Below are 20,564 nucleotides of genomic sequence, written 5' to 3' on the forward strand. Positions count from 1 at the left end.
GTAATCAACAACGTCACGAAAGAGCGCTTGGGTTGAATTCGTTTTCAACAAACAACATATTACGTTGCTCTGATTGGTTGTAGGTCTATCCAATTGAGCGAAGAGGCATTTGTTTTACGAGTTCGGTTGAAACACGCCCCGTAGTCACAGCCCAACGGAGAGTTTTCAGACTCATATTCTGACTAGAATTATGAGTATGACAACGTCAGGCTAGTAGACTGGGGGCGCAGTTTCGCTGCCACATTGAATTGCCATTTGAAAAAAATGCATTATCATTTAAATAAAGAGTTTTAAAAAAACGTGGCAATATGAAATGCAATCATTCATACACTTTCATAAAAAAACAAAGTAATTCTAACTGAATTGAGGATTGCATCGTCATTTGCATACTGAATTGCCATTTGACAACTGCTCCCCATTTGAATTGCGGATTGCTTTGCCACTTTGCAGATTAAATTGGCATTTAGAAAAATGCATTGCCAAATGAATAAAGAAACTTCCATACATGGCCTTAAATATTTCAGACACACTCCAAAGGAATATTTTTTCTGAACCAGTACTACCACATACAAAGTACCTTTTTCCCGTGTGAAAGTACTTTTCTAAAACTGGTTGTTCCCATCCTTGATTGTGATTGGCTATATCGCGTTCTATGCCGTAGTAAAATCCAGCATAACCTCACAGGTTGTCCTCATAACATTCTTTAACATTCCATATTACTGCGCATCGAATATTTCAAATTGAAAAAGACGGCAAAGATGTCCATCTGGCTGTTGCGTGGCAACGATTTATGTAGAAACTATACTTTGTAGTAGCGGAAGAATGACGGTTTATTATTAAACTATTTTGTTTCTAATTGTTTTTATTGACGAAACCATATCAAATATTTGTAGTAACAGTTTTAGAAAAGCCGCTGATTTTAGAACAGGTAAGTGGGTTTTCTGCGTCGTGCCTAACAACTCCCCTTACCTGTTCTAAAATCAGTGTAAACCACGGCCTCTTGGGGCTTATTGCTTAATTAATGGACTTAACATTAAAAAAAAAACTAAATTAAACATGATCATGATAGGGTCAGATGGCTGGGCGGTTAGGGAATCGTAGTATTAATCAGAAGGTTGCCGGTTCGATTTCCGGCCGTGCTAAATTTTGTGCCCTTGGGCAAGGGGGGAACGTCCCTGTACTTACTGTGACTCGCTCTGGATAAGAGCGTCTGCTAAATGAGTAAATGTAAATGACCAAACAAATGCAAACAACATCAAGTTCAGCTCTAACAGTGATTTCCATTTGAATGAAGTCTAATACATTTTCATAGCCATGAGGTATGTCAGAAGTTGACATACTGTAGCTATTTGTTCTAGCTTTACTAAGGTGTTGGGGAGAGCTTTCATGTCAATGTTTTTCAATGAGTTATGATTTATCAATGTTATGCTATCACTGTCTGTGAGTGAAAGAGAAACATACAAAAGTGCGGTCATAGAAGAGTTTAGAGGCATGTAGGAAATCATGTCTGCCTCACTTTACTCTTGAACAAGCATTGTATTCTCTTTAATCTTTCCCACTCACTTGATAGCAAGTTGTTGGCATCACTGTCCATGACCATGCGCAGTAACAATACTGCAAAAAAGGAATTAAATACATTACTGCTTATAAAATAAATGTATTTCAAATGTTGTGGAAACTAATGATACATTTAATGGTGTGCACTACACTATATTATTTGGTGGCCAAGCAGCGAAGCTGCAAAGTGTGCCATTACTTTTCTCATTGATAACTTTTAAAGTTAAGATATTAAAGTTTAAAGTGCTAAAAAAAATGAATGGGTTTCAATGGTTCAGAATGTTTAAGTCAAATTCCAGTGTGACGTCATGCACTGACGGAACTGTTACTCACCGCATACATTTGACACTGTTTAACACTTTCCTGCCTGAATATGCATAGTTTTTCAAAAATATACCTGAACTGTTTATACCATTTTGAAGACAAGATGTATGTATGTAAGTAAGTAGGTAAGACTTTATTTATATAGCACATTTCATACAGGAATTGCAGCTCAAGGTGCTTTACATAAAATCAACAAAAACAATAATACGAGTGATAAAAGTAATGGATCTAAAACATATAACAAACCAGACTAGCCGCACTCTATCTGCGGTCTCTCGAATCCGTCTTGGATCCGAGCTGCCTCGTGCAGTTTCCAAGCATATAACAAAAAACATGCACTCTTGCACAGTCTTTGTGGTTTCTCAATTAAAATAAAATAAAAAACTAAAATTAAGTAAAATTATAATAATAATAATAATAATAAAAACTACAGAATAACAAAATACAATAACTCAACAAAATTGATAAAATGTAACACATAAGCAACAGTGCAAGTCAAACACAAGCCGCAATCTTTGCAGGAATACAAAGCAAATCTATAAAAACAATAATATGCCTACTACCAGTTGCAAGGCCCTTCTGAGATAAAAAAATAAATAAATGCTTTAACAAATGTAGGTTTTAAGCTGTCTTAAAAATGTCTAGCGTATTTGCTTCTCTGATATTTATGGGTAATTTGTTCCATAGTTGTGGGGCGTAATTGGCAAAGGCGGCATCACCAATCTTCTTATGGCTGCTTCCGGCGACCTTTAATAGGCCTGCATTTGATGATCGCAGTGTTCTAGCTGGTGTGTAGTTTATAAGAGAGTTAGCAATGTAGCTAGGTCCTTGTCCGTGTAGAGCTTTGTATGTGAGGAATAGGACCTTAAAGTCAATTCTGAAAGTAACAGGGAGCCAGTGTAAAGTAGCTAGGACAGGACTAATGTGTTCTCTCCTTTTAGTTTTGGTTAATAATCTAGCTGCAGAATTTTGAATGAGCTGTAGTCTTTCAGTGTTTTTTGGGGGGAAGACCAGCGAAAAGTGCGTTACAGTAGTCCAGCCGGCTGGATATAAAAGCATGAATTAACTTCTCTGCATCATTTTGGTTTATGAATGGTCGTACCTTTGCTATATTCCTCAGTTGAAAAAAAGCAGTTTTGGTCACTTAATTAATGTGGGAGTTGAAATTCAAATCTGAGTCCAGGATTACACAGAGACTTGTCACCTCTGGTTTAATCCAGGGGGTTAAACTTCCTAGATTCTTAGTAAGCATCTCTCTTTTGGATTTGGGGCCACATAGTTGGACTTCAGTTTTGTCTTCATTGAATTTAAGAAAGTTATCATTCATCCATTTGTTTATTGCCGTTAGCAACGATGCATACATACGCCGTTCTAGTAAAACCGTCAGCGAGCCTTCAGCATTAGTGCCATAGCTAAAGTCTAGGAAAGTTGAGGCTACTTTTCGCTAGGTACCTACTAACATGTCTTAATTGAAGGTTCCCCTTCACCCCCCTGGTCTGACATGAAACAACCCCCCCCCCCCCCCCGGCACAAATAGCTTTCTAATCTGTGGGAAACACTGGAAACGTAGGGCTATACAGGGCTCTACGCATTTGCGCCTAAAAATAGGTATGTGCGAACTCGAAAAATAATTTACGAGCACAGTGCGCGAGTGACGGGCTGTTGTCAATACACGGAACAACAGCATGATGAAGTGAAGCATACCATTGTTTTTACATGGAAAGCAAGTGACGGGGTCGCGACTGCACGATGTGAACATTAGATGACGTGCTCAACTTTATACAAATGAGAGCGACGATTCGCAACCAATGGGCCAGAGCCAGTGGCGTAACGTAGAAACGAAGGGCCCAGGTGCAAGATTTTATGACGGCGTTATATATATCTTACGTACTTGGAAGTACTGACATTTGACTTGGTAAAAAGTGACAAAAACATTAACGTCCGCTGTACACTGCGTGGGAAGAAAACTTTAATCTGCAGCAAAAAATTCCACCTCAAATCTGAGCAAGCACCTAGCAAGCCGGTGTCGTGCCAAGGTACAGGATTTGTATCCCCTAGCCGCAGGAGCGCGCGTGCTCTCAGAGGAGCAGAGTTTAACTGCACTTAGAATTCACCTCTTAAAGGGAACAAATAGCGACGTGGAAGACTCGACAGGGGTTTCCACAGTAAACCATATGTCCATTCTCTGCGGGAGTGGTCTGACAAGGATGCCCCGTATTTGCTAACCTCTCCCTCCCTGCCCTCTAACATGATTTCTGTTTTCATTTAATTTAGTTTAATATGGCTTTTCAATTAACCCCTTTGTTCACCTGTCTACCATATGAGTTACAGAGGGGATACACATTATATCAGGCCGTTTTTTCACCTGATATGTGTACCCCCTCCCAGGGACGGACTGGGGGGAAAAAGTGGCCCGGGAGTTATACTGTCAGACCGGCCCACTCAGTAAACGGCGCGTGGCCCACTCAAAACACGGCGCGTTGTCCACTCAATGCATTGCACGTATCGACCAGTCATTGGCCTACTTGGAAAAATACCCATACACTTGGAATTATTTTGGATGATTACAAAGAAATTACATCATATATGTTTAATTTCTTACGTTAAACTGAAAAATCGACCCCAAAACCATGAGTGTGAATACAGATCGCGAGGATCAGTATAAACTTCAGTCAGATGTTCAAGACTACAAAAGATTTTACGGCAATTCATACGTAATCAAGCTGTGACATGTGAAAAAATAAGAGATCCTGGCGATGTCAAAGGGCCGGTTGGTAATTGAAGTGGGCCGGTATTTTGGACCATCCCAACCCCGTCGGCCCACCGGGGATTCTCCCGGTATCCCCGATGGCCAGTCCGCCCCTGCCCCCTCCTCTAACATGCAAAGGGTCTGTCCTGCCATCGTCCTATTTTATATAGGGAGTCAGGTGGCTGAGCGGTTTGGGAATCGGGCTAGTCAGAATGTTGCCGGATCGATTCTCGGCCGTGCCAAATGACGTTGTGTCCTTGGGCAAGGCACTTCACCCTACTTGCCTCAGGGGAATGTCCCTGTACTTACTGTAAAGTCGCTCTGGATAAGAGCGTCTGCTAAATGATTAAATGTAAATGTAATCTGTATATATAGTGTGTGTATATAAGTATATATATATATACATGTGTGTATATATATATATATATATATATATGTATGCATAAAGTTAAGAGATTGAAACTAATGAAACAAGTTCTGAAAAATAATTTCCTTTGATTCAATTTTATATGATGGAATATGCAGAAAGAATATAATTAGTCTGAAATGTATTTTGCTTTATAGCGTATTCTAGCGTATGTTGTGCATCATGTTTTCGAAAAGTAGCTAAATAAAGTAACTAAGTAAAGTAACTAATTACTTTTGAAAATAAGTAGTCAGTAAAGTAGCCTAACTGGATTACTTTCTTGGAGAAGTAATCAGTAACTCATTACTTTTTCCAAGTAACTTGACCAACACTGCTTACGATAAACTTGAAGTAAAGCTGGCTATATAAAATACTACTAATAACAATTAATAAGAGGTCCACAAATGTGTTGAAATTTGAAAAAAATGCAGTAATTTGATGAATTTACCATCTAACTTGCTTCGGAAACTCTGCACATGAATGGGGTTGAAAGTTGGAAAATACAATGTTTGGAAATGGTCGACGTGGTCGCAAATGACACGTTTTACTTCCGCATTCTTCAATTACAATGGAAGTCTATGGGAGTGTCCCAACTTTTGATATGGCTAGAATAGCCATATAAACCATATTTACCATACCATATAAACCATATTTTTATTGGGTTAGAATAGGTTATAGGGTTGAAACAGGTTTTATGTGCATTTAGGGTTTGTATAGTGTACTATTTATTGTTATCTGTAATTTAGGAAGTTTTAGTGTTAGGGTTAGTATAGTCGATTATTTATTGCTATCTGTATATTTAGGAAGTTTCACTTATTTAAACTCAGCATAGATGTAAATTATGTTCCGTGTACTTGTATGTTATGTTATGCCAGGTGCTTGCGTTGTCTTGTCTTTGTCCTTGTCCTTGTCTGGAATTTCAGTGCCCAGTCTAACCTTGTGTTGCTGTGTACCTGACAAATAAAAGACTTGGACTTGGCTCTGGGTCTACCTAGCTTTGACTACCAAGCCTTTTAATCTGTGGCGTGCTTTAATATACATAGTCTATGTCCCAGTATTTTAAGAAAATATTATAAACTATATACATGTTTCTTAAATTATTTGTTCTAGTTATATCAGAGTGAAAGTCGTTAGTTGTTTAATAAACAAATAAAATAAAACACTGTGTTCCATTTAGGAGCACATGTACTCCTTGGGAAAAACATTAGCGTAGAGCCCTGCTATATCTACGAATGTGTGGACTCAAATATACATTAAAAAACGTTTTTCATTTCCTGCGCATTCAAAAAATCCCCTCAGTGAAGTTTGCCTAGCACTAGCAGCTAGGCTAGCTTGCTCGTAGCACAATTTGCCGGGGTCAGCTTCTCCACGCAGGGCTCTAGACTGAGACCAAATGGTCGCATTTGGCTTTGTTACTGACAATGATCGCTTCCAGCAAACTTCTTTTGAATTAACCAATTCCTCCTAAATGAATGTCAAGCTTATTTATGTTTTTGGGGGCATTTTTTCAGTTAGCAGATGGTACTGTTTGAATCGCGATTCCATCAGAAATACTGCTAGTGACAACGTTGTTTGAATAGCTTGTTTCAAAGGGGGTTCAGCTTGTTTCAGCTTGTTTCAAATTCATTCCTAATGAATGAATGCAATAGGAGTAGGCTAAGTGCTTGAAATTATCACAAGAAGGGAAAAACTTAAGGTGACATTTAAGTCATAAGTATTTTTTTTTACACCGGATTGCCCAACAATATCTTAGTTTGATCCAACTTTTCAACTGGGGCTATCACTATTCCCTCTTGCAGGGGAAATCAGAAGACAACCGTTTCATTTTACACTTCAATTTTAGTATTTTTAATTGTACATGAGCAGCAACAAATGTATGCTTTTAAATCAATGCAATCTTCATAAATAAGAAGTGCACATTTTTATATACAGTTGTATGCAAAAGTTTGTGCACCCCTGATAATCTCCATTACTTTCATCTATAAATTGTTGGGCGTTTGGATGAGGAACGTCTTTGTCATATATATACACATACGTCATGGACAGTGATATTTTAGCAGTGAAATAAGGTTCAGGCAGGAGGACTCAGTATAGTATTTACTTGATACTTTATTCACACGGTACAACACATCATTGTAACATTTGATTTGGCATTATGGTTCTGCTTGCATCGGCTCCCTGCCGCACCCAACGGAGACACCGTCTCGACCTCCGAGCAGAGAGGAGCGACGCATTCCCCCAACACAAAACCACATGCCAGACGAGATAATGCATGAGACTGCTGTGTGTATGTGGTGCCCCTGTTGTGCTAGAAGTCGAACTAGCTGAGCATCGTGTTAGCCATACTTACCCTCAGCATCGTATCTCAGAGCAGACTGTGCCCCTGCTGCATCTATAGTGAATGAATTGAAATTGAACAAACGTGATTACTGACTGAGGCATGGCCTCGACTACCCAACTGAGGCACGGCCTCGACATCCCAACTGAGGCACGGCCTCGACATCCCAACTGAGGCACGGCCTCGACATCCCAACTTAGGCACGGCCTCGACATCCCAACTGAGGTATGGCCTCGACATCCCAACTTTCGATGGCGACTGTCACCTGTCGCTCCACATGATGCTGCATACCCTCGCCCGGCCAGCCACCAGACTAAACATTTCTTATTAAGCATTTGAACACCTAAACATGGAGTGAGTGACTACATAGCCTGAAATACAAGAATGAGAAGAGTGAACGTTATTGGAGGTTGGAAGAGTGAAAGCCATCCTCCTGGCCTTCCAGACATCCCGGCATTCAGTCTAATGTAACAATGAACCGTTGCAGATGACTAACGACCCATGCTTCCAGCGTAGATGACGAGACCACTTGAGACGCCGACATAGCCGCTCCGATTCCAAACGAGTGCGCCGTGTAGCCATAGTTTAGGATCCAGAGCACAGCGCCGGCACAGGATTCCAAGCCGGCCGGTAAACCAGTAAGCCGTCATGGGTTCCCGGCATTGGTAACGAACGGGGCTCGCTCATTACCGATGATGAACGCCTACGGAGGTATTTCACCATGGAAGAGAGGGAACAGAAAGAGGAGTTAATCTGTGATATCACGACAGGAATAGGCTACCCGCACTTGCCCTGTTTAGAACCACCGTAGACATGTGCGAGTCTATGCCTCGACATCCCACCGGAGGTGTTGCCTCGACGTCCCAACTGAGGCGGTGCCTCGACAAACCAATTGAGGCGTTGCCTCGACATACCAACTGAGGTGCTGCCTCGACATACCAACTGAGGCGCTGCCTCGACATACCAACTGAGGCGCTGCCTCGACATACCAACTGAGGCGCTGCCTCGACATACCAACTGAGGCGCTGCCTCGACATACCAACTGAGGCGCTGCCTCGACATACCAACTGAGGCTCTGCCTCGACATACCAACTGAGGCACTGCCTCGACATACCAACTGAGGCACTGCCTCGACATACCACCTGATGCGTTGCCTCGACATACCACCTGATGCGTTTCCTCAAACCACCTGAGGCACTGCTTCGACGTCCCAACGTTGACGGTAACTGCGTCACTTGACGCGCACGCGCTCCTGGCCAGCCACCTGACGAAACATTCATTTGTAAATATTAAGCAGGCAATGCATGACATGAGTGAACATTACGTAGTTTGGAGGTAGGGAGGGTAGATCCCATCCTCCTCTGCCTTCCATCACATGACTGCATTCGCTCTAATGTAACATTGAACTGTTGCAGATCAACGACCCAACACTGAGCAGTGAGCCGAGACCACTTGAGATTCCAACGTTGTTTAAGGTCCGGACCACAGCGCCGGCACAGGATTCCAAGCCTCCTGGTGACGGTTATGTAGTCATGCTTCCCCGGCATATGTGACAAACAGGGCCTCACTCATTGCGGTCGAGGAACGCATACAGCGGAGGTGGTGCACCATGTAAAAGAGGGGACAGAAAGCGGAGTTAATATGCCATGTAACACGAGAACCCGCCCAGCTTCACACTAGTACTATGTTAAGTAGGGTATGCGTGTGTCTATGGTTAAGTCGCCAGGGTGAGAATGTGCAAAGGTCAAGGTTGGAATGTGACATCACTTACGTTGTTAACCAACCCGGGAAGAAATGCTGCCCACAAACATTTGCCTGTGATGCACATTCAGCTTGTAAGACGTCTCACTACTGTTAATCTAATGCCCTTGATTGTTACTGTGTCTTCATTATCACAAGACACAACAATGTCTCTCCCGGCACCATATTACATTTGCATTTAGTCATTTGACAGACACTCTTGTCACAGCTACAGGGAACCCTTGTATCTTATCACATCATATTAAGCTTAGCCCACATCAGAGAGCTACAGGGATAGGATACAAATTCACATTCAAGTCTTTATGATGAATGTGCAAACACCAGGTCAAACTGGGCCCTGAATTCTCAGGACAAAAAACGCAAGCAACCTGGCATGACGTGAGTACACACAGAACATAGATTACATCTTAACTAAGCTAAATAGTTAAAGCTCCTGAATAGATAATATCCAATACAAAATACTGGACCTCTAATACGCCTAGTACAACCTATACCAACCTTATAGACCCAAGATAATATAATACACATACTACCCCTACTACCCTATGACAAGTGGGGTACAAATAGTGGGATACAGTCGAATAGTGCTGTGACTTGCAATCGCCCGCCGAACTCCATTCTAACGAGCCACAAGCCCTTCATTTGCATCCAATCCCCAACACAATGCACCGACAGGGAGCTAAAGTTGCACCCCGGCAGTACAGAACACACCGTTCAAATGCCCGCAGAGCACGGCCCAAATCGCAATCGGATTGCAACCCTCAGACGACGCAATTGTGCAGCAGCCCGCAACCGAGTTAGCCACGGCCGCAGACGGGACGAGGACCGACAGTGAGACGATGCGCATGCGAAATTAAGACGCCCGAGCAACGACGAATGAAACTCACCGAGCCGGTGCAAGGACGAAAATTCGAACACAAATCGGCCGACAGGTGCAGCACAAATGCACCCTGCACCCGTCCATCTGACCTACGCAGGACTTGAACGGAATGTAGAAATGCGCACCCGCTACGACGCTTAAGCCATAAAAGCATGAAGACATCCGCGATCGCCGTTTAATCCCGACAGATGCCACTGCGACTGTTTGGGGCATACCTGACGCATACCTGACGCGAGACAGCCTGCCAGAGCCTCTCTCTTTTTGTAGCCTTCCCCTAAACCATACTGCTGAACAATCTTTGTTTTTAGATCATTTGATAGCTGTTTTGATGCCCCTATTTTGCCACTGTTCAGAGGAGAATCAAACAGAAGCACAACTTGCAATTGGCTAACTTAAATACCCTTTCTAATGATTGAATGCACCTTTTTATGTAATTGAAGGCTTAACAAGTTAATCAGACTAACTATGTGTTGCAGTTAATCAGCATTTAGTAGGCAGAGGTATTCAAATCAAATAAATGATAAGGGTGCCCAAACTTTTGCACAGCCTTTTTTTCACATTTGATTTAATTTCACACAACTAAGTACTGCTACACCAAATATCTCTGTCTGGAAAACACCCCAGCACTCAGTGTTAACTAGAAAAGGAATATTACAATATTATATTGATCTTGTTTGGTGAAGACAGGAAACTATCATGCAGCCTCAGAGGGGTGCCTAAACTTTGGCATACGACTGTATAATATACAGAAATATCAGTTGTAAAAATTACAGTTAATAAACGGACCAATTTGCAACCGACGCAAGCAAGCACAGATTCTGTTGTAATATCAGTCACATCAGGACACCAAATGAAAAGTAGTTTAGCTTACTAACGCCACTCCAATAAGTAGCAACATAACATAATTCAACCATATAACTGTAGGGGTTTTATATATATATATATGCTAAACTTTGGTTTGGGCTTTAAAAGGTCACAGGCTTCCAATGCCGGTGTTGTCGCCCAACTGGTTTCCACGCTAACTGGTTCCCCAGCTGTGCGTTCACCTGTCAGTCTTCCTCCATCACCGGATTCGTCACAAATTCACAAACATATATTAATGGCGATTTTCAAGTCGGATCTCATATTTGCTGCGGCGAATATGAAAGTATAGGCTACGTGCGCACTACATTACATCCATTCACGACAAAATAAAGGGAGACAAAGTGGGAAACCAGTACGCGTGGAAACTAGGGGGTGCGCGATATATCGAATTAATTTCGTTTTAGCGATATCACGTTTTGCAATATCAATATTGAAATATCGAACATTTCCCTAAAAGTATGCAATATTTTGTGGAGAGATGCGCCGTGGGCTGTGTGTTGTGATCAATTTAGAGCCCGCATATTTCATTGGCCAGTTGCCCTGTCACACGTGCACAGTTTCGACAGCGTGAATGAAGGGAGATAGAGACAGCGAAATAAAGAAGCGAGAAGTGAAAGGACAGAAAGCGAAAGTGCGAACTGCGACTCGAGTGTGAGAAAAGACAGAAAAGTAAGAATATGAGTGTGGCTCAGGGAGACGACAAAATTATGGAGATTAAAGAGAAAACGTTAGTAGCCAAAAAAACACAGTAAAAATCTTCCTATAAAAATGTGCGACAGTTATGCCAGAGCTAGCAAAGCAAACATCGCTAGCGAGTGCTTTTGCTAGTGGTAACTAGGCCAACGACGAGCTCCAAGAGACATAACGAAATCACAAATGCTGTAATTTGGCCAAAGACATTTTGCGCATTTATACAGTCGATAAAGAATGCTTCAAGAAGCTTCTGAATGAACTGGATAAAATATACCAAATCCCATCCCAATATTTGTTATACTGAAAACTACATTCAAATATTCCATTCTGTTTTATTCTACTTTACTGTGGCGAATATGGAAAGGAAATCCTTTTGTTCATAATCACGTTGTGAATGTAAATGTCAGTTTAACTACTAGGCTACATTAATAACTTCTCAGCAAGTTATTTTTAAGTTTAACAGCCAGACTTGATTGATCAGTTGTTTGGGGCTGCTGCTGCTCTCAAAAAAACAAACTGAGCATTTGATTTGACATGGTTTGAAAATCTTACGAGCTAACGTCCAAAAAACGTTGAAATTAACAGTTTTTCATAAGTAGTCATATACTTTGTTTACATTACAATTACGTTTTGGGTGTTGACTATACAAAACATCAAAAATCTAAATTTTGACAAAACAGATTTTCAATACTATTTGGCTTATAGCCAACAAAGAGCAGCCGCGTCATCCGACGGATTCTTGCAGACCGCCACACATATGTTTCAGAATATAAAAATGTAAATCGATATCGCAATATTCATGATCAATATCGCAATATCCCATTTTGTCAATATCGTGCAACCCTAGTGGAAATGAAAGCTCATAATAAAATACCTTACATAACTAACGTTACTAATGTAAATTTATATCAACGTTATTCTGGACAGCTAGCATTAGATATAGCTAATGCTAGCATCTTATGCAAGCTGTCCAGAATAACGTTATACATGCTCTCCCCGGCCACTTCCACCAGCTCTTCCTGGACGTTCCCAGGCCAGCTGAGAGACATAGTTCCTCCAGCGTGTCCTGGGTCTTCCCCGGTACCTCTTCCCAGTGGGTCGTGCCCAGAACACCTCACCAGGGAGGCGTCCAGGAGGCATATTTATCAGATGCCCGAGCCACCTCAACTGGCCCCTCTCGACGCGGAGGAGCAGCGGTTCTACTCTGAGCCCCTCCCGGATGACCGAGCTTCTCACCCTATCTCTAAGGGAGAGCCCGGACACCTTGTGGAGAAAGCTCATTTCGGCCGGAGATTGCACTCCACCCTTTTCCGGTCAATAACCATGGCCTCAGATTTGGAGGTGCTGATTCCCATCCCAGCCGTTTCGCATTTGGTTGCGAACCACTCCAGTGAGAGCTTAAGGTCACGGCCCGATGAAGCCATCAGGACCACATCATCTGCAAAAAGCAGCGACCCTATCCTGAGGTCACCAAACCGGACCCCCTCAACGCCCTGGCTGCGCCTAGAAATTCTGTCCATATAAGTTATGAACAGAATCGGTGACAAAGGCCAACCCTGGCGGAGTCCAACCCTCACCGGGAACAAGTTCTACTTAGTGCCGGCAATGCGCACCGGTCGTACGGGGGCCGGACAGCCCCGATCAGGGAATCCGGTACCCCGTACTCCCGGAGCCCCCCACATGAGCCCCCGAGGGACACGGTCGAACGCCTTTTCCAAATCCACAAAACATGTGTAGACTGGTTGGGCGAACTCCCATGCACCCTCCAGGACCCTGCCGAGGGTGTAGAGCTGGTCCACAGTTCCACCGCCAGGACGAAAACCACATTGCTCCTCCTGAATCCCTGAATAGACTTTCCCAGGGAGGCTGAGGAGTGTGATCCCCCTAAAGTTGGAGCACACCCTCCGGTCCCCCTTTTTAAAGAGGGGAACCACCACCCCTCTGCCAGTCCAGAGGCACTGTCCCCGATGTCCACGCGATGTTGCAGAGTTGTGTCAACCAAGACAGCCCTACAACATCCAGAGCCTTAAGGAACTCCGGGCGGACCTCATCCACCCCAAGGGCCCTGCCACTGCGGAGTTTTTCAACCACCTCGGCGACCTCAGCCCCAGAGATAGATGGGCCCCCCCGATGTCCCCAGACTCTGCCTCCATATCGGAAAGTGTGTTGGTGGAATTAAGGAAGTCTTCAAAGTGTTCCTTCCACCGATCCAGGAAGTCCCCCATCGAGGTCAGCAGCGCACCATCCCCACCATATACAGCGTTGACAGTGTACTGCTTCCCCCTCCTGAGTCGCCGGATGGTGGTCCAGAACGTATTCAAAGCTGTTCGGAAGTCATTTTCCATGGCCTCGCCAAACTCCTCCCACGCCCGGGTTTTTGCCTCCGCGACCGCCAAAGCATTCCGCTTGGCCTGCCTCTGGAGTCCTACCAGGCAATAAAGTCCGATAGGCCTCCTTCTTCAGCTTGACGGCATCCATCACCTCTGGCATCCACCACCGGGTCCGAGGGTTACCGCTGCGACATGCACCAACCGCCTTGCGTCTGCAGCTCCGGTCAGCCTCCTCAACAATGGAGGCCCAGAACATGGCCCATTCGGACTCGATGCCCCCGGCCCCCCCCAAGACATGATCGAAGCTCTCCCGAAGGTGGGAGTTGATGCTCCTTCTGACAGGGGATTCTGCCAGCCGTTCCCAGCAGACCCTCACATTACTTTTGGCTCTGCCAATATCCAAAATATTCGGCCTCGGATCCGACGACACAACTACAAAGTCTATCATCGAACTGAGACCTCGGGTGTCCTGGTGCCAACTGCACACATGGACACCCTTATGTTTGGACATGGTTTTTGTTACGGACGAGCCGTGTCAAGCACAGAAGTCCAACAACAAAACACCACTCGGGTTCAGGTCGGGGGGGGGGCGTTCCTCCCAATCACGCCCCTCCAGGTCTCACTGTCATTGCCCACATTAGCATTGAAATCCCCCAGGAGGACGAGGGCATCTCTGGGGAGGAGCGCTTTCCAGCACCCCCCCAGAGACTCCAAAAAGGGTGGTTTCCAGCACCCCCCCCGGAGACTCCAAAAAGGGTGGACCCATCCCCCCACCCGAGGACCCGTCCCCCCACCCGAAGGCGGAGGGAGGCTACTCTCTTGTCCACGGGGTGAACCCCAACGTACAGGCGTCGAACAGAGGGGAAACAAGTATTCCCACCCCAGCTCAACGCCTCTCACCGAGGGCAACTCCAGAGTGGAAAAGAGTCCAGCCCCTCTCAAGGAGACTGGTTCCGGAGCCGATGCTGTGCGTTGAGGCGAGGCTGACTATATCTAGCCGGAACTTCTCTACCTCGCGCACCAGCTCCGGCTCCTTAACGCCAGCGAGGTGATGTTCCACGTCCCTAGAGCTAGCTTCTGCAACCGAGGATCGGACCGCCAAGGCCCCCGCCTTCGGCCGCCGCCCGTCTCACACTGCACCCCCCCATGACCCCTCCTGCGGATGGTGAGCCCACTGGAAGGGGGTCCCACGTTGTCTCTTCTGGCTGTGCCCGGCCGGGCCCCATGGGAAAAGGCCCGGCCACCAGGCGCTCGCCATCGAGCCCCACACCCGGGTCTGGCTCCAGGGGGGGGCCCCGGTGACCCGCTTACGGGCAGGGGCAACTGAGAACCATTGTTAGTTTTCTTCATGGTAGGTTTTTGAGCCACGCTTTGTCTGGTCCTTCGCCTGGAACCTGTTTGCCTTGGGTGACCCTACCAGGGGCATAATGCCCCTAGTTATTCATCGTTCTTCCTTCACATACTGTGATCTTGCTCTTGAGAAAAAACATGGAGCAGAGGAAGACCTCCACGATTATTTTTGATATAAAACAGTAGGGCGATGAGATGCGGAAACTAGGTCGGGAACATCCAATATTCAAAAGGGAGTGTCGGTTGTTGAGCTATTCATTTCAGGCAGATAGTAGATCTGAACTTTTTGTGAAGGTTGCTATTGCAGCAATTTGGACCTAAGCTCCCACTAGCTTCCTTTCAGAACCCTTACGGTGCGTTCACACTGCAGCGGGGCGGGCAGAGCGGGGTGTCGGCTTCAAATTCATTTTCAATTAAACCAGGCATTGACACCCACGTAGGGCATTGTGGAAGGCGAGCAGGGCGTCGACGCTCGCGTAGGGCATTGTGGGAAGGCGGGCAGGGCGGCAAAAGTTGGATTTTCTCAACTTTTCGTAAATGAGGAGCGTGAAAACGCCAGCGATGGCCAATTGGGTTGGTTTCTTGTTTCTTGTAACGTAGCAACTGTTGGTCATGGTAAACATTTCTAGGTTTGACAATTTCAAGATGGAAGAGCAACTCATCGTATGTGTGTCTTCATACCCAGTATTGTATGATACGTCTTTGTTCGATTACAGAGATGTAAACAAAAAAAATGACGTCCCTGGTGTGTTGTATTTTGTACTTTAATTCAGTTTCTTCACATTACGTAACTTCTTCTGTGCCAAGCTGCATAGTCTAGCTAGATCACCCGGCACACGATTGACATTCAACGCTGAAATGCTGGCTGGCAGCCACTCGCTATCCATACAGTGAATGTGTAGTGGCAAGTCATAATCTAGCGATTGATTTGGAGAGATTTCGAGTAATATAATAAAAGGTTACACATGTCAACGTTTATGTGTGATGCATATTTTTTTTCCAGCCGGCACAAGACCCGTTCCATAGAGTGCCGGTGGCATTTAATCTTTCACTCGGCCTAAAAAAAGTGTGGAAAAAGATAACCTATTGTGTGCTGTAGATAAGATCATGTCAGATCTAGAATGCGTATCGGATTTTTGCTTAATGTGTGTAAAAGTTGTATTTTGTCTGCACATTTGCCATGACATTATACGAACTACAACAGTGATTTAAGAGAACTGAATGAATCTGTCTGACACGCCCCCGAGCATGGTGCACTGTGGGAAGGCCGGCGGTGCTGAGCGGTAAAAAAGGCTGCAGTGTGAACGCACCGTTAGTTCTTCTTTAACCCTCCATGTTTCTTAATCTCTTAGAAACAGAGTACAATGTTTGAAGAAGACATTTATAAAGACAAACCCATTTAGTGACTCAAACATGACAAAAACGAAGTTAACAGTAACAACAAGTTGATGGAATAAACATTTAAGAAATGTTCTGGTTCAGCTCCTTCTCAGCGCCTCTTAAGTATTCCATACATTCCCAGACAACTAGCTGAGTTTAGTCCACAGCAGGGCCTTTCTACCATTAAGGACACCGAGGTCCGGACCTCAGATCTTTTTTTAGGTGTTAAAAGTCATTAAATAATTGCCTGATAATAACCCTTTGGTGCCGCAAAGATAACCAACCTTCTCAAGTGACTGCTTGCTTAAGTTGACCAATGAAATTGGCTGGGGGGGCGGGCTTTGTGCTTCACTGTTCTAGACCCAGAGCCATAGATAAAAAATTAAAAAAAATGTATTTTGCGCTCAAATTAATAAAGGAAATATTGCTTGCACGCACTGCACGCTCAGATGGAAGTCCATATCTAGGTGCAAATCAATCACTGTGGGCAGAACAGGCACCTTAATCCACGCAAGCATGATGAGGTAACTAGACAATTTTACTAGTCATCTACTTGTAGTACATTATCATGATGACTACCCAGTCAGACATTGTCTGACAAATAGCTCCAGTGTGCGTTCGTGCTTCGTTAAACAGTGGCCGTCCATCATGTCTAAACTAGATAGCTACCAGCTAACATTAATTCCAACCCCCCTAGCAAACTTTGTTTTTGGACCTCAGTATTTTTGAAACTCTGCGTACGGCCTTGGTCCACAGCTGTATTATCATCTCTCTAATAATGCCAGTAATCTGTGTGTCTGTCTGCCTGTGTGTTTTTAAAATGGGAATTTAGAGCAGCGAATTTCCAACAATTATCTCGAGAAACGGGTACTCTGAAAAGTTCCTATTTTGCAGGTGCCCGTTTTATAATCCATCAGTTGTCGTGTCTTATTTATGCGAATGCCATACTGAAAATGCAATATCCTTTTGCAGCATTGCATAACAAGGAAAAAATACAAATGTTAATGTAAACATAGCAACCAACCCTTAGGCAGAACTGTCTCAACCATTGTACATGTAATGACATCTGTTATTAACTAGATGTCTAAATGTTTGTGGTGGGATGACAATTTTACAGAGAACCAATATCATACATATTTATCAACATGACACGCAATTGATATAGGAAACAGCACATAAATGAAGGCTTCATGATCATTTGCACAACAATTTGTTTAAAATTATTAGACATTTATTTTATGATGTGCAAAAGTGGTTAGAATAGATGACGTGGAGGTTGAACAAGTACTTGTTGACTTGTTGAAGAGATGACAGATTTTCAATTGTGATCTGAGAAATATAGGTACCAAAGCCACTGAGAAGAACTGTCATCACCAGCTGCATCACGGGCACTGCACTATAATTCCAGAAATCTGTGTCTCACTGACATCATCCCGAGCACTGTGCACTATCTATAGTTCAAGTAATCTGTATTTGTGTGTTTCACTGACATCTTAATCACCAACTGCATCGCGGGCTCTGTGCACCAGTTTATTTAATTGCAAAGGGTTTGTAGTTTTAGCTTGATGGAGTAAGAGATAGCTGATTACATTACATTTATGCATTTAGCAGACGCTTTTATCCAAAGCGACTTCCAAGAGAGAGTTTTACAAAAGTGCATAGGTCACTGATCATAACAACGAGATAGCCCCAAACATTGCGGGTACCCAAACATGAAGAATACATTGTGAAACCAAACATGTCCCAAAGGGAAAAACAATAAGAGCATGTAGTTAGATAAGTTAAAATTAAACAGCAAGACCCTCAAAAGTGCAAGAGTGTACCTGTGGAAAAAGCAAGCAACAATAGTATATTTCACAGCGAGTACAATCATTTTAAGACAGTTACAACAAACCAACAAGTCTCTCAATAAGAGTCAAAATCTGGTTTGGGTAACGCGGATGGATTAGTTATCGAAAGCAAATAAATTGACTTTAAGTACAAGTAAATAATGCTTGATGACAAGGGAGCATAGCCCCTCCACTACCATTCTAGAAACTATAGAGCGCATAAGCTGTTATCAAAACTAATAAACTGTTATTTATTTATAACGTCATTTGGCTAAGTCATGCTAGTTAGATATCAATAACATGCAACTCTTGCTTGCATAAAAGTGAAAATTGTGTCAAGGTCCAAACCACTATTGTTATTGACAAGATATCAGCCTACCTTTAGACAGTGTGCAAGGTGGTGGGGGGTGGGGTATTTTCACTTGAAATTACCCCTGAAGAAAACAATTTCTTAATTTGTAGATTTGCATTGTCTTGTCTCTTTCACTGATACCTACTGTACTTCTGTGTTGGTCACCTAATTCTGCCTCTTTCCTCACCCCAATAGGTTCTCAGAAGGATGCTGCAGTGAGCATGCTCAGAGTGCTCTTCATTACCATGGTTATATATGGCAGTGGCCAGCCCTGTGTGGGCCCGGACAACTGTTCCACCAACAGTGAGTCCATGGATTACTGCTACTCGGCACGCATCCGAAGCACTGTGCTCCAGGGCCTACCGTTCGGAGGGGTCCCCACTGTCTTAGCTCTGGATTTCATGTGTTTCCTGGTGAGTCTGCCTTCAGAGAACTATCCTGGATTCCAGTAAGCACCCCAACCCCAGCAGTTTACAGCATGTTTGTATACTCCTTTCCAGGCTATACAAACTGGGTTGGTGTCAACATGAACTTGGGGAGGTTGAACAGTAATTCTCACTTCAGTAAGGAAATGGTGGCTGCAAATAAGAGTTTGTTCAAGGTAAAGGGGTACATTTTCCAGATGGTGTTTCTTACTTTGCTACAAAGCCTTCCCCACCGCCTCCAAATGTAAACTTTTGGGGTAGATTAGAAGAATCCTTTATTTATCTCACACTAATGTGGCACACACACACATGTGCAGGGAATGGCAGAACACACACACGTGCCTGCCAGGGCGTCCACCAGAAAAACGTATCTCTGCATTTATCCCATGCTTCTGTCCTTCCTCCCATGGCAGCCAGGTATGGAGTTAGATTAGTTTCATAATTCACAAACAAACGTAATGCGATTCACAAATGTATTTCATAATTTACAAACAAATGTAACGTGATTCACAAATGTATTTAATGATTCACAAATAAATGTAAGCGATTCACAAATGTATTTCGTGATTCACAAATAAATGACCCCATTACATTTGTTTGCAACCTGACGAACACGAGTTACAAATCACACAAACACGAGTTACAAATCCTAGCATTTGTGTGTGGATTTTTTTATTTTCCTGACGCGCTTAGATTCATAAATGCATTTTTTCTAAAAGATATTCTCTGCAGCCTATCAGATCGTCTCTTCCAATTTTAGACAATCACATTAACGTGTCTATGTGGACTTCAACAACCTGCCATGATAACCGACATTGCTTGTGATCTAAAGGAGACAATGTCGCCTGGTAGCATGTAGGTGAAATATTGCTTGTTAATCTTATTAAACCGATTATCATATGTGATTGAATATTCTTGAGAATGGCAGGATCCATATTTAGTCATTAAGTGTTTCCTAGGCTAAGGTTTAGCAAGCTAGCTGTGATTGGCTAAAATTGAAAGAGACATCTGATAGGCTGCAGAGGATATCTTTTAGAAAAAATGCATTTGTGAATCTAAGCGCGTCAGGAAAGTTCCAAAAATCCACACACGAATGCAGGGATTTTTTTCTCGTGTTTGTCCAATTTGTAACTCGTGTTCGTGAGGTTGCAAACAAATGTAATGGGGTCATTTATTTGTGAATCACGAAATTAATTTGTTAATTGCTTACATTTATTTGTGAATCATCAAATACATTTATGAATCGTGTTACATTTATTTGTGAATCGCGTTACGTTTGTTTGTGAATCATGAAACTAATCTAACTCCATAGCTAGGTGCAGTGGG

The 20,564-nt window shown here is 43.5% G+C and overlaps 1 protein-coding gene across 7 annotated transcripts in view; it reads left to right on the forward strand.

Moving 5' to 3' along the window:
• Positions 1–20,564, forward strand: part of LOC124483348 (CSC1-like protein 2) — a 110,842-nt gene that overhangs the window by 26,053 nt on the left and 64,225 nt on the right. For all 7 annotated transcript variants that reach the window (XM_047043760.1, XM_047043761.1, XM_047043758.1 and 4 more), the window contains one exon: positions 19,009–19,226. In XM_047043760.1, coding sequence (XP_046899716.1) covers positions 19,035–19,226 — 192 coding nt within the window. In that variant the 5' untranslated portion in view covers positions 19,009–19,034. The remainder of the gene's footprint in view (positions 1–19,008; positions 19,227–20,564) is intronic.

Source organism: Hypomesus transpacificus, chromosome 21 (assembly GCF_021917145.1).
Source record: "Hypomesus transpacificus isolate Combined female chromosome 21, fHypTra1, whole genome shotgun sequence".
Classification (NCBI taxonomy): domain Eukaryota; kingdom Metazoa; phylum Chordata; class Actinopteri; order Osmeriformes; family Osmeridae; genus Hypomesus; species Hypomesus transpacificus.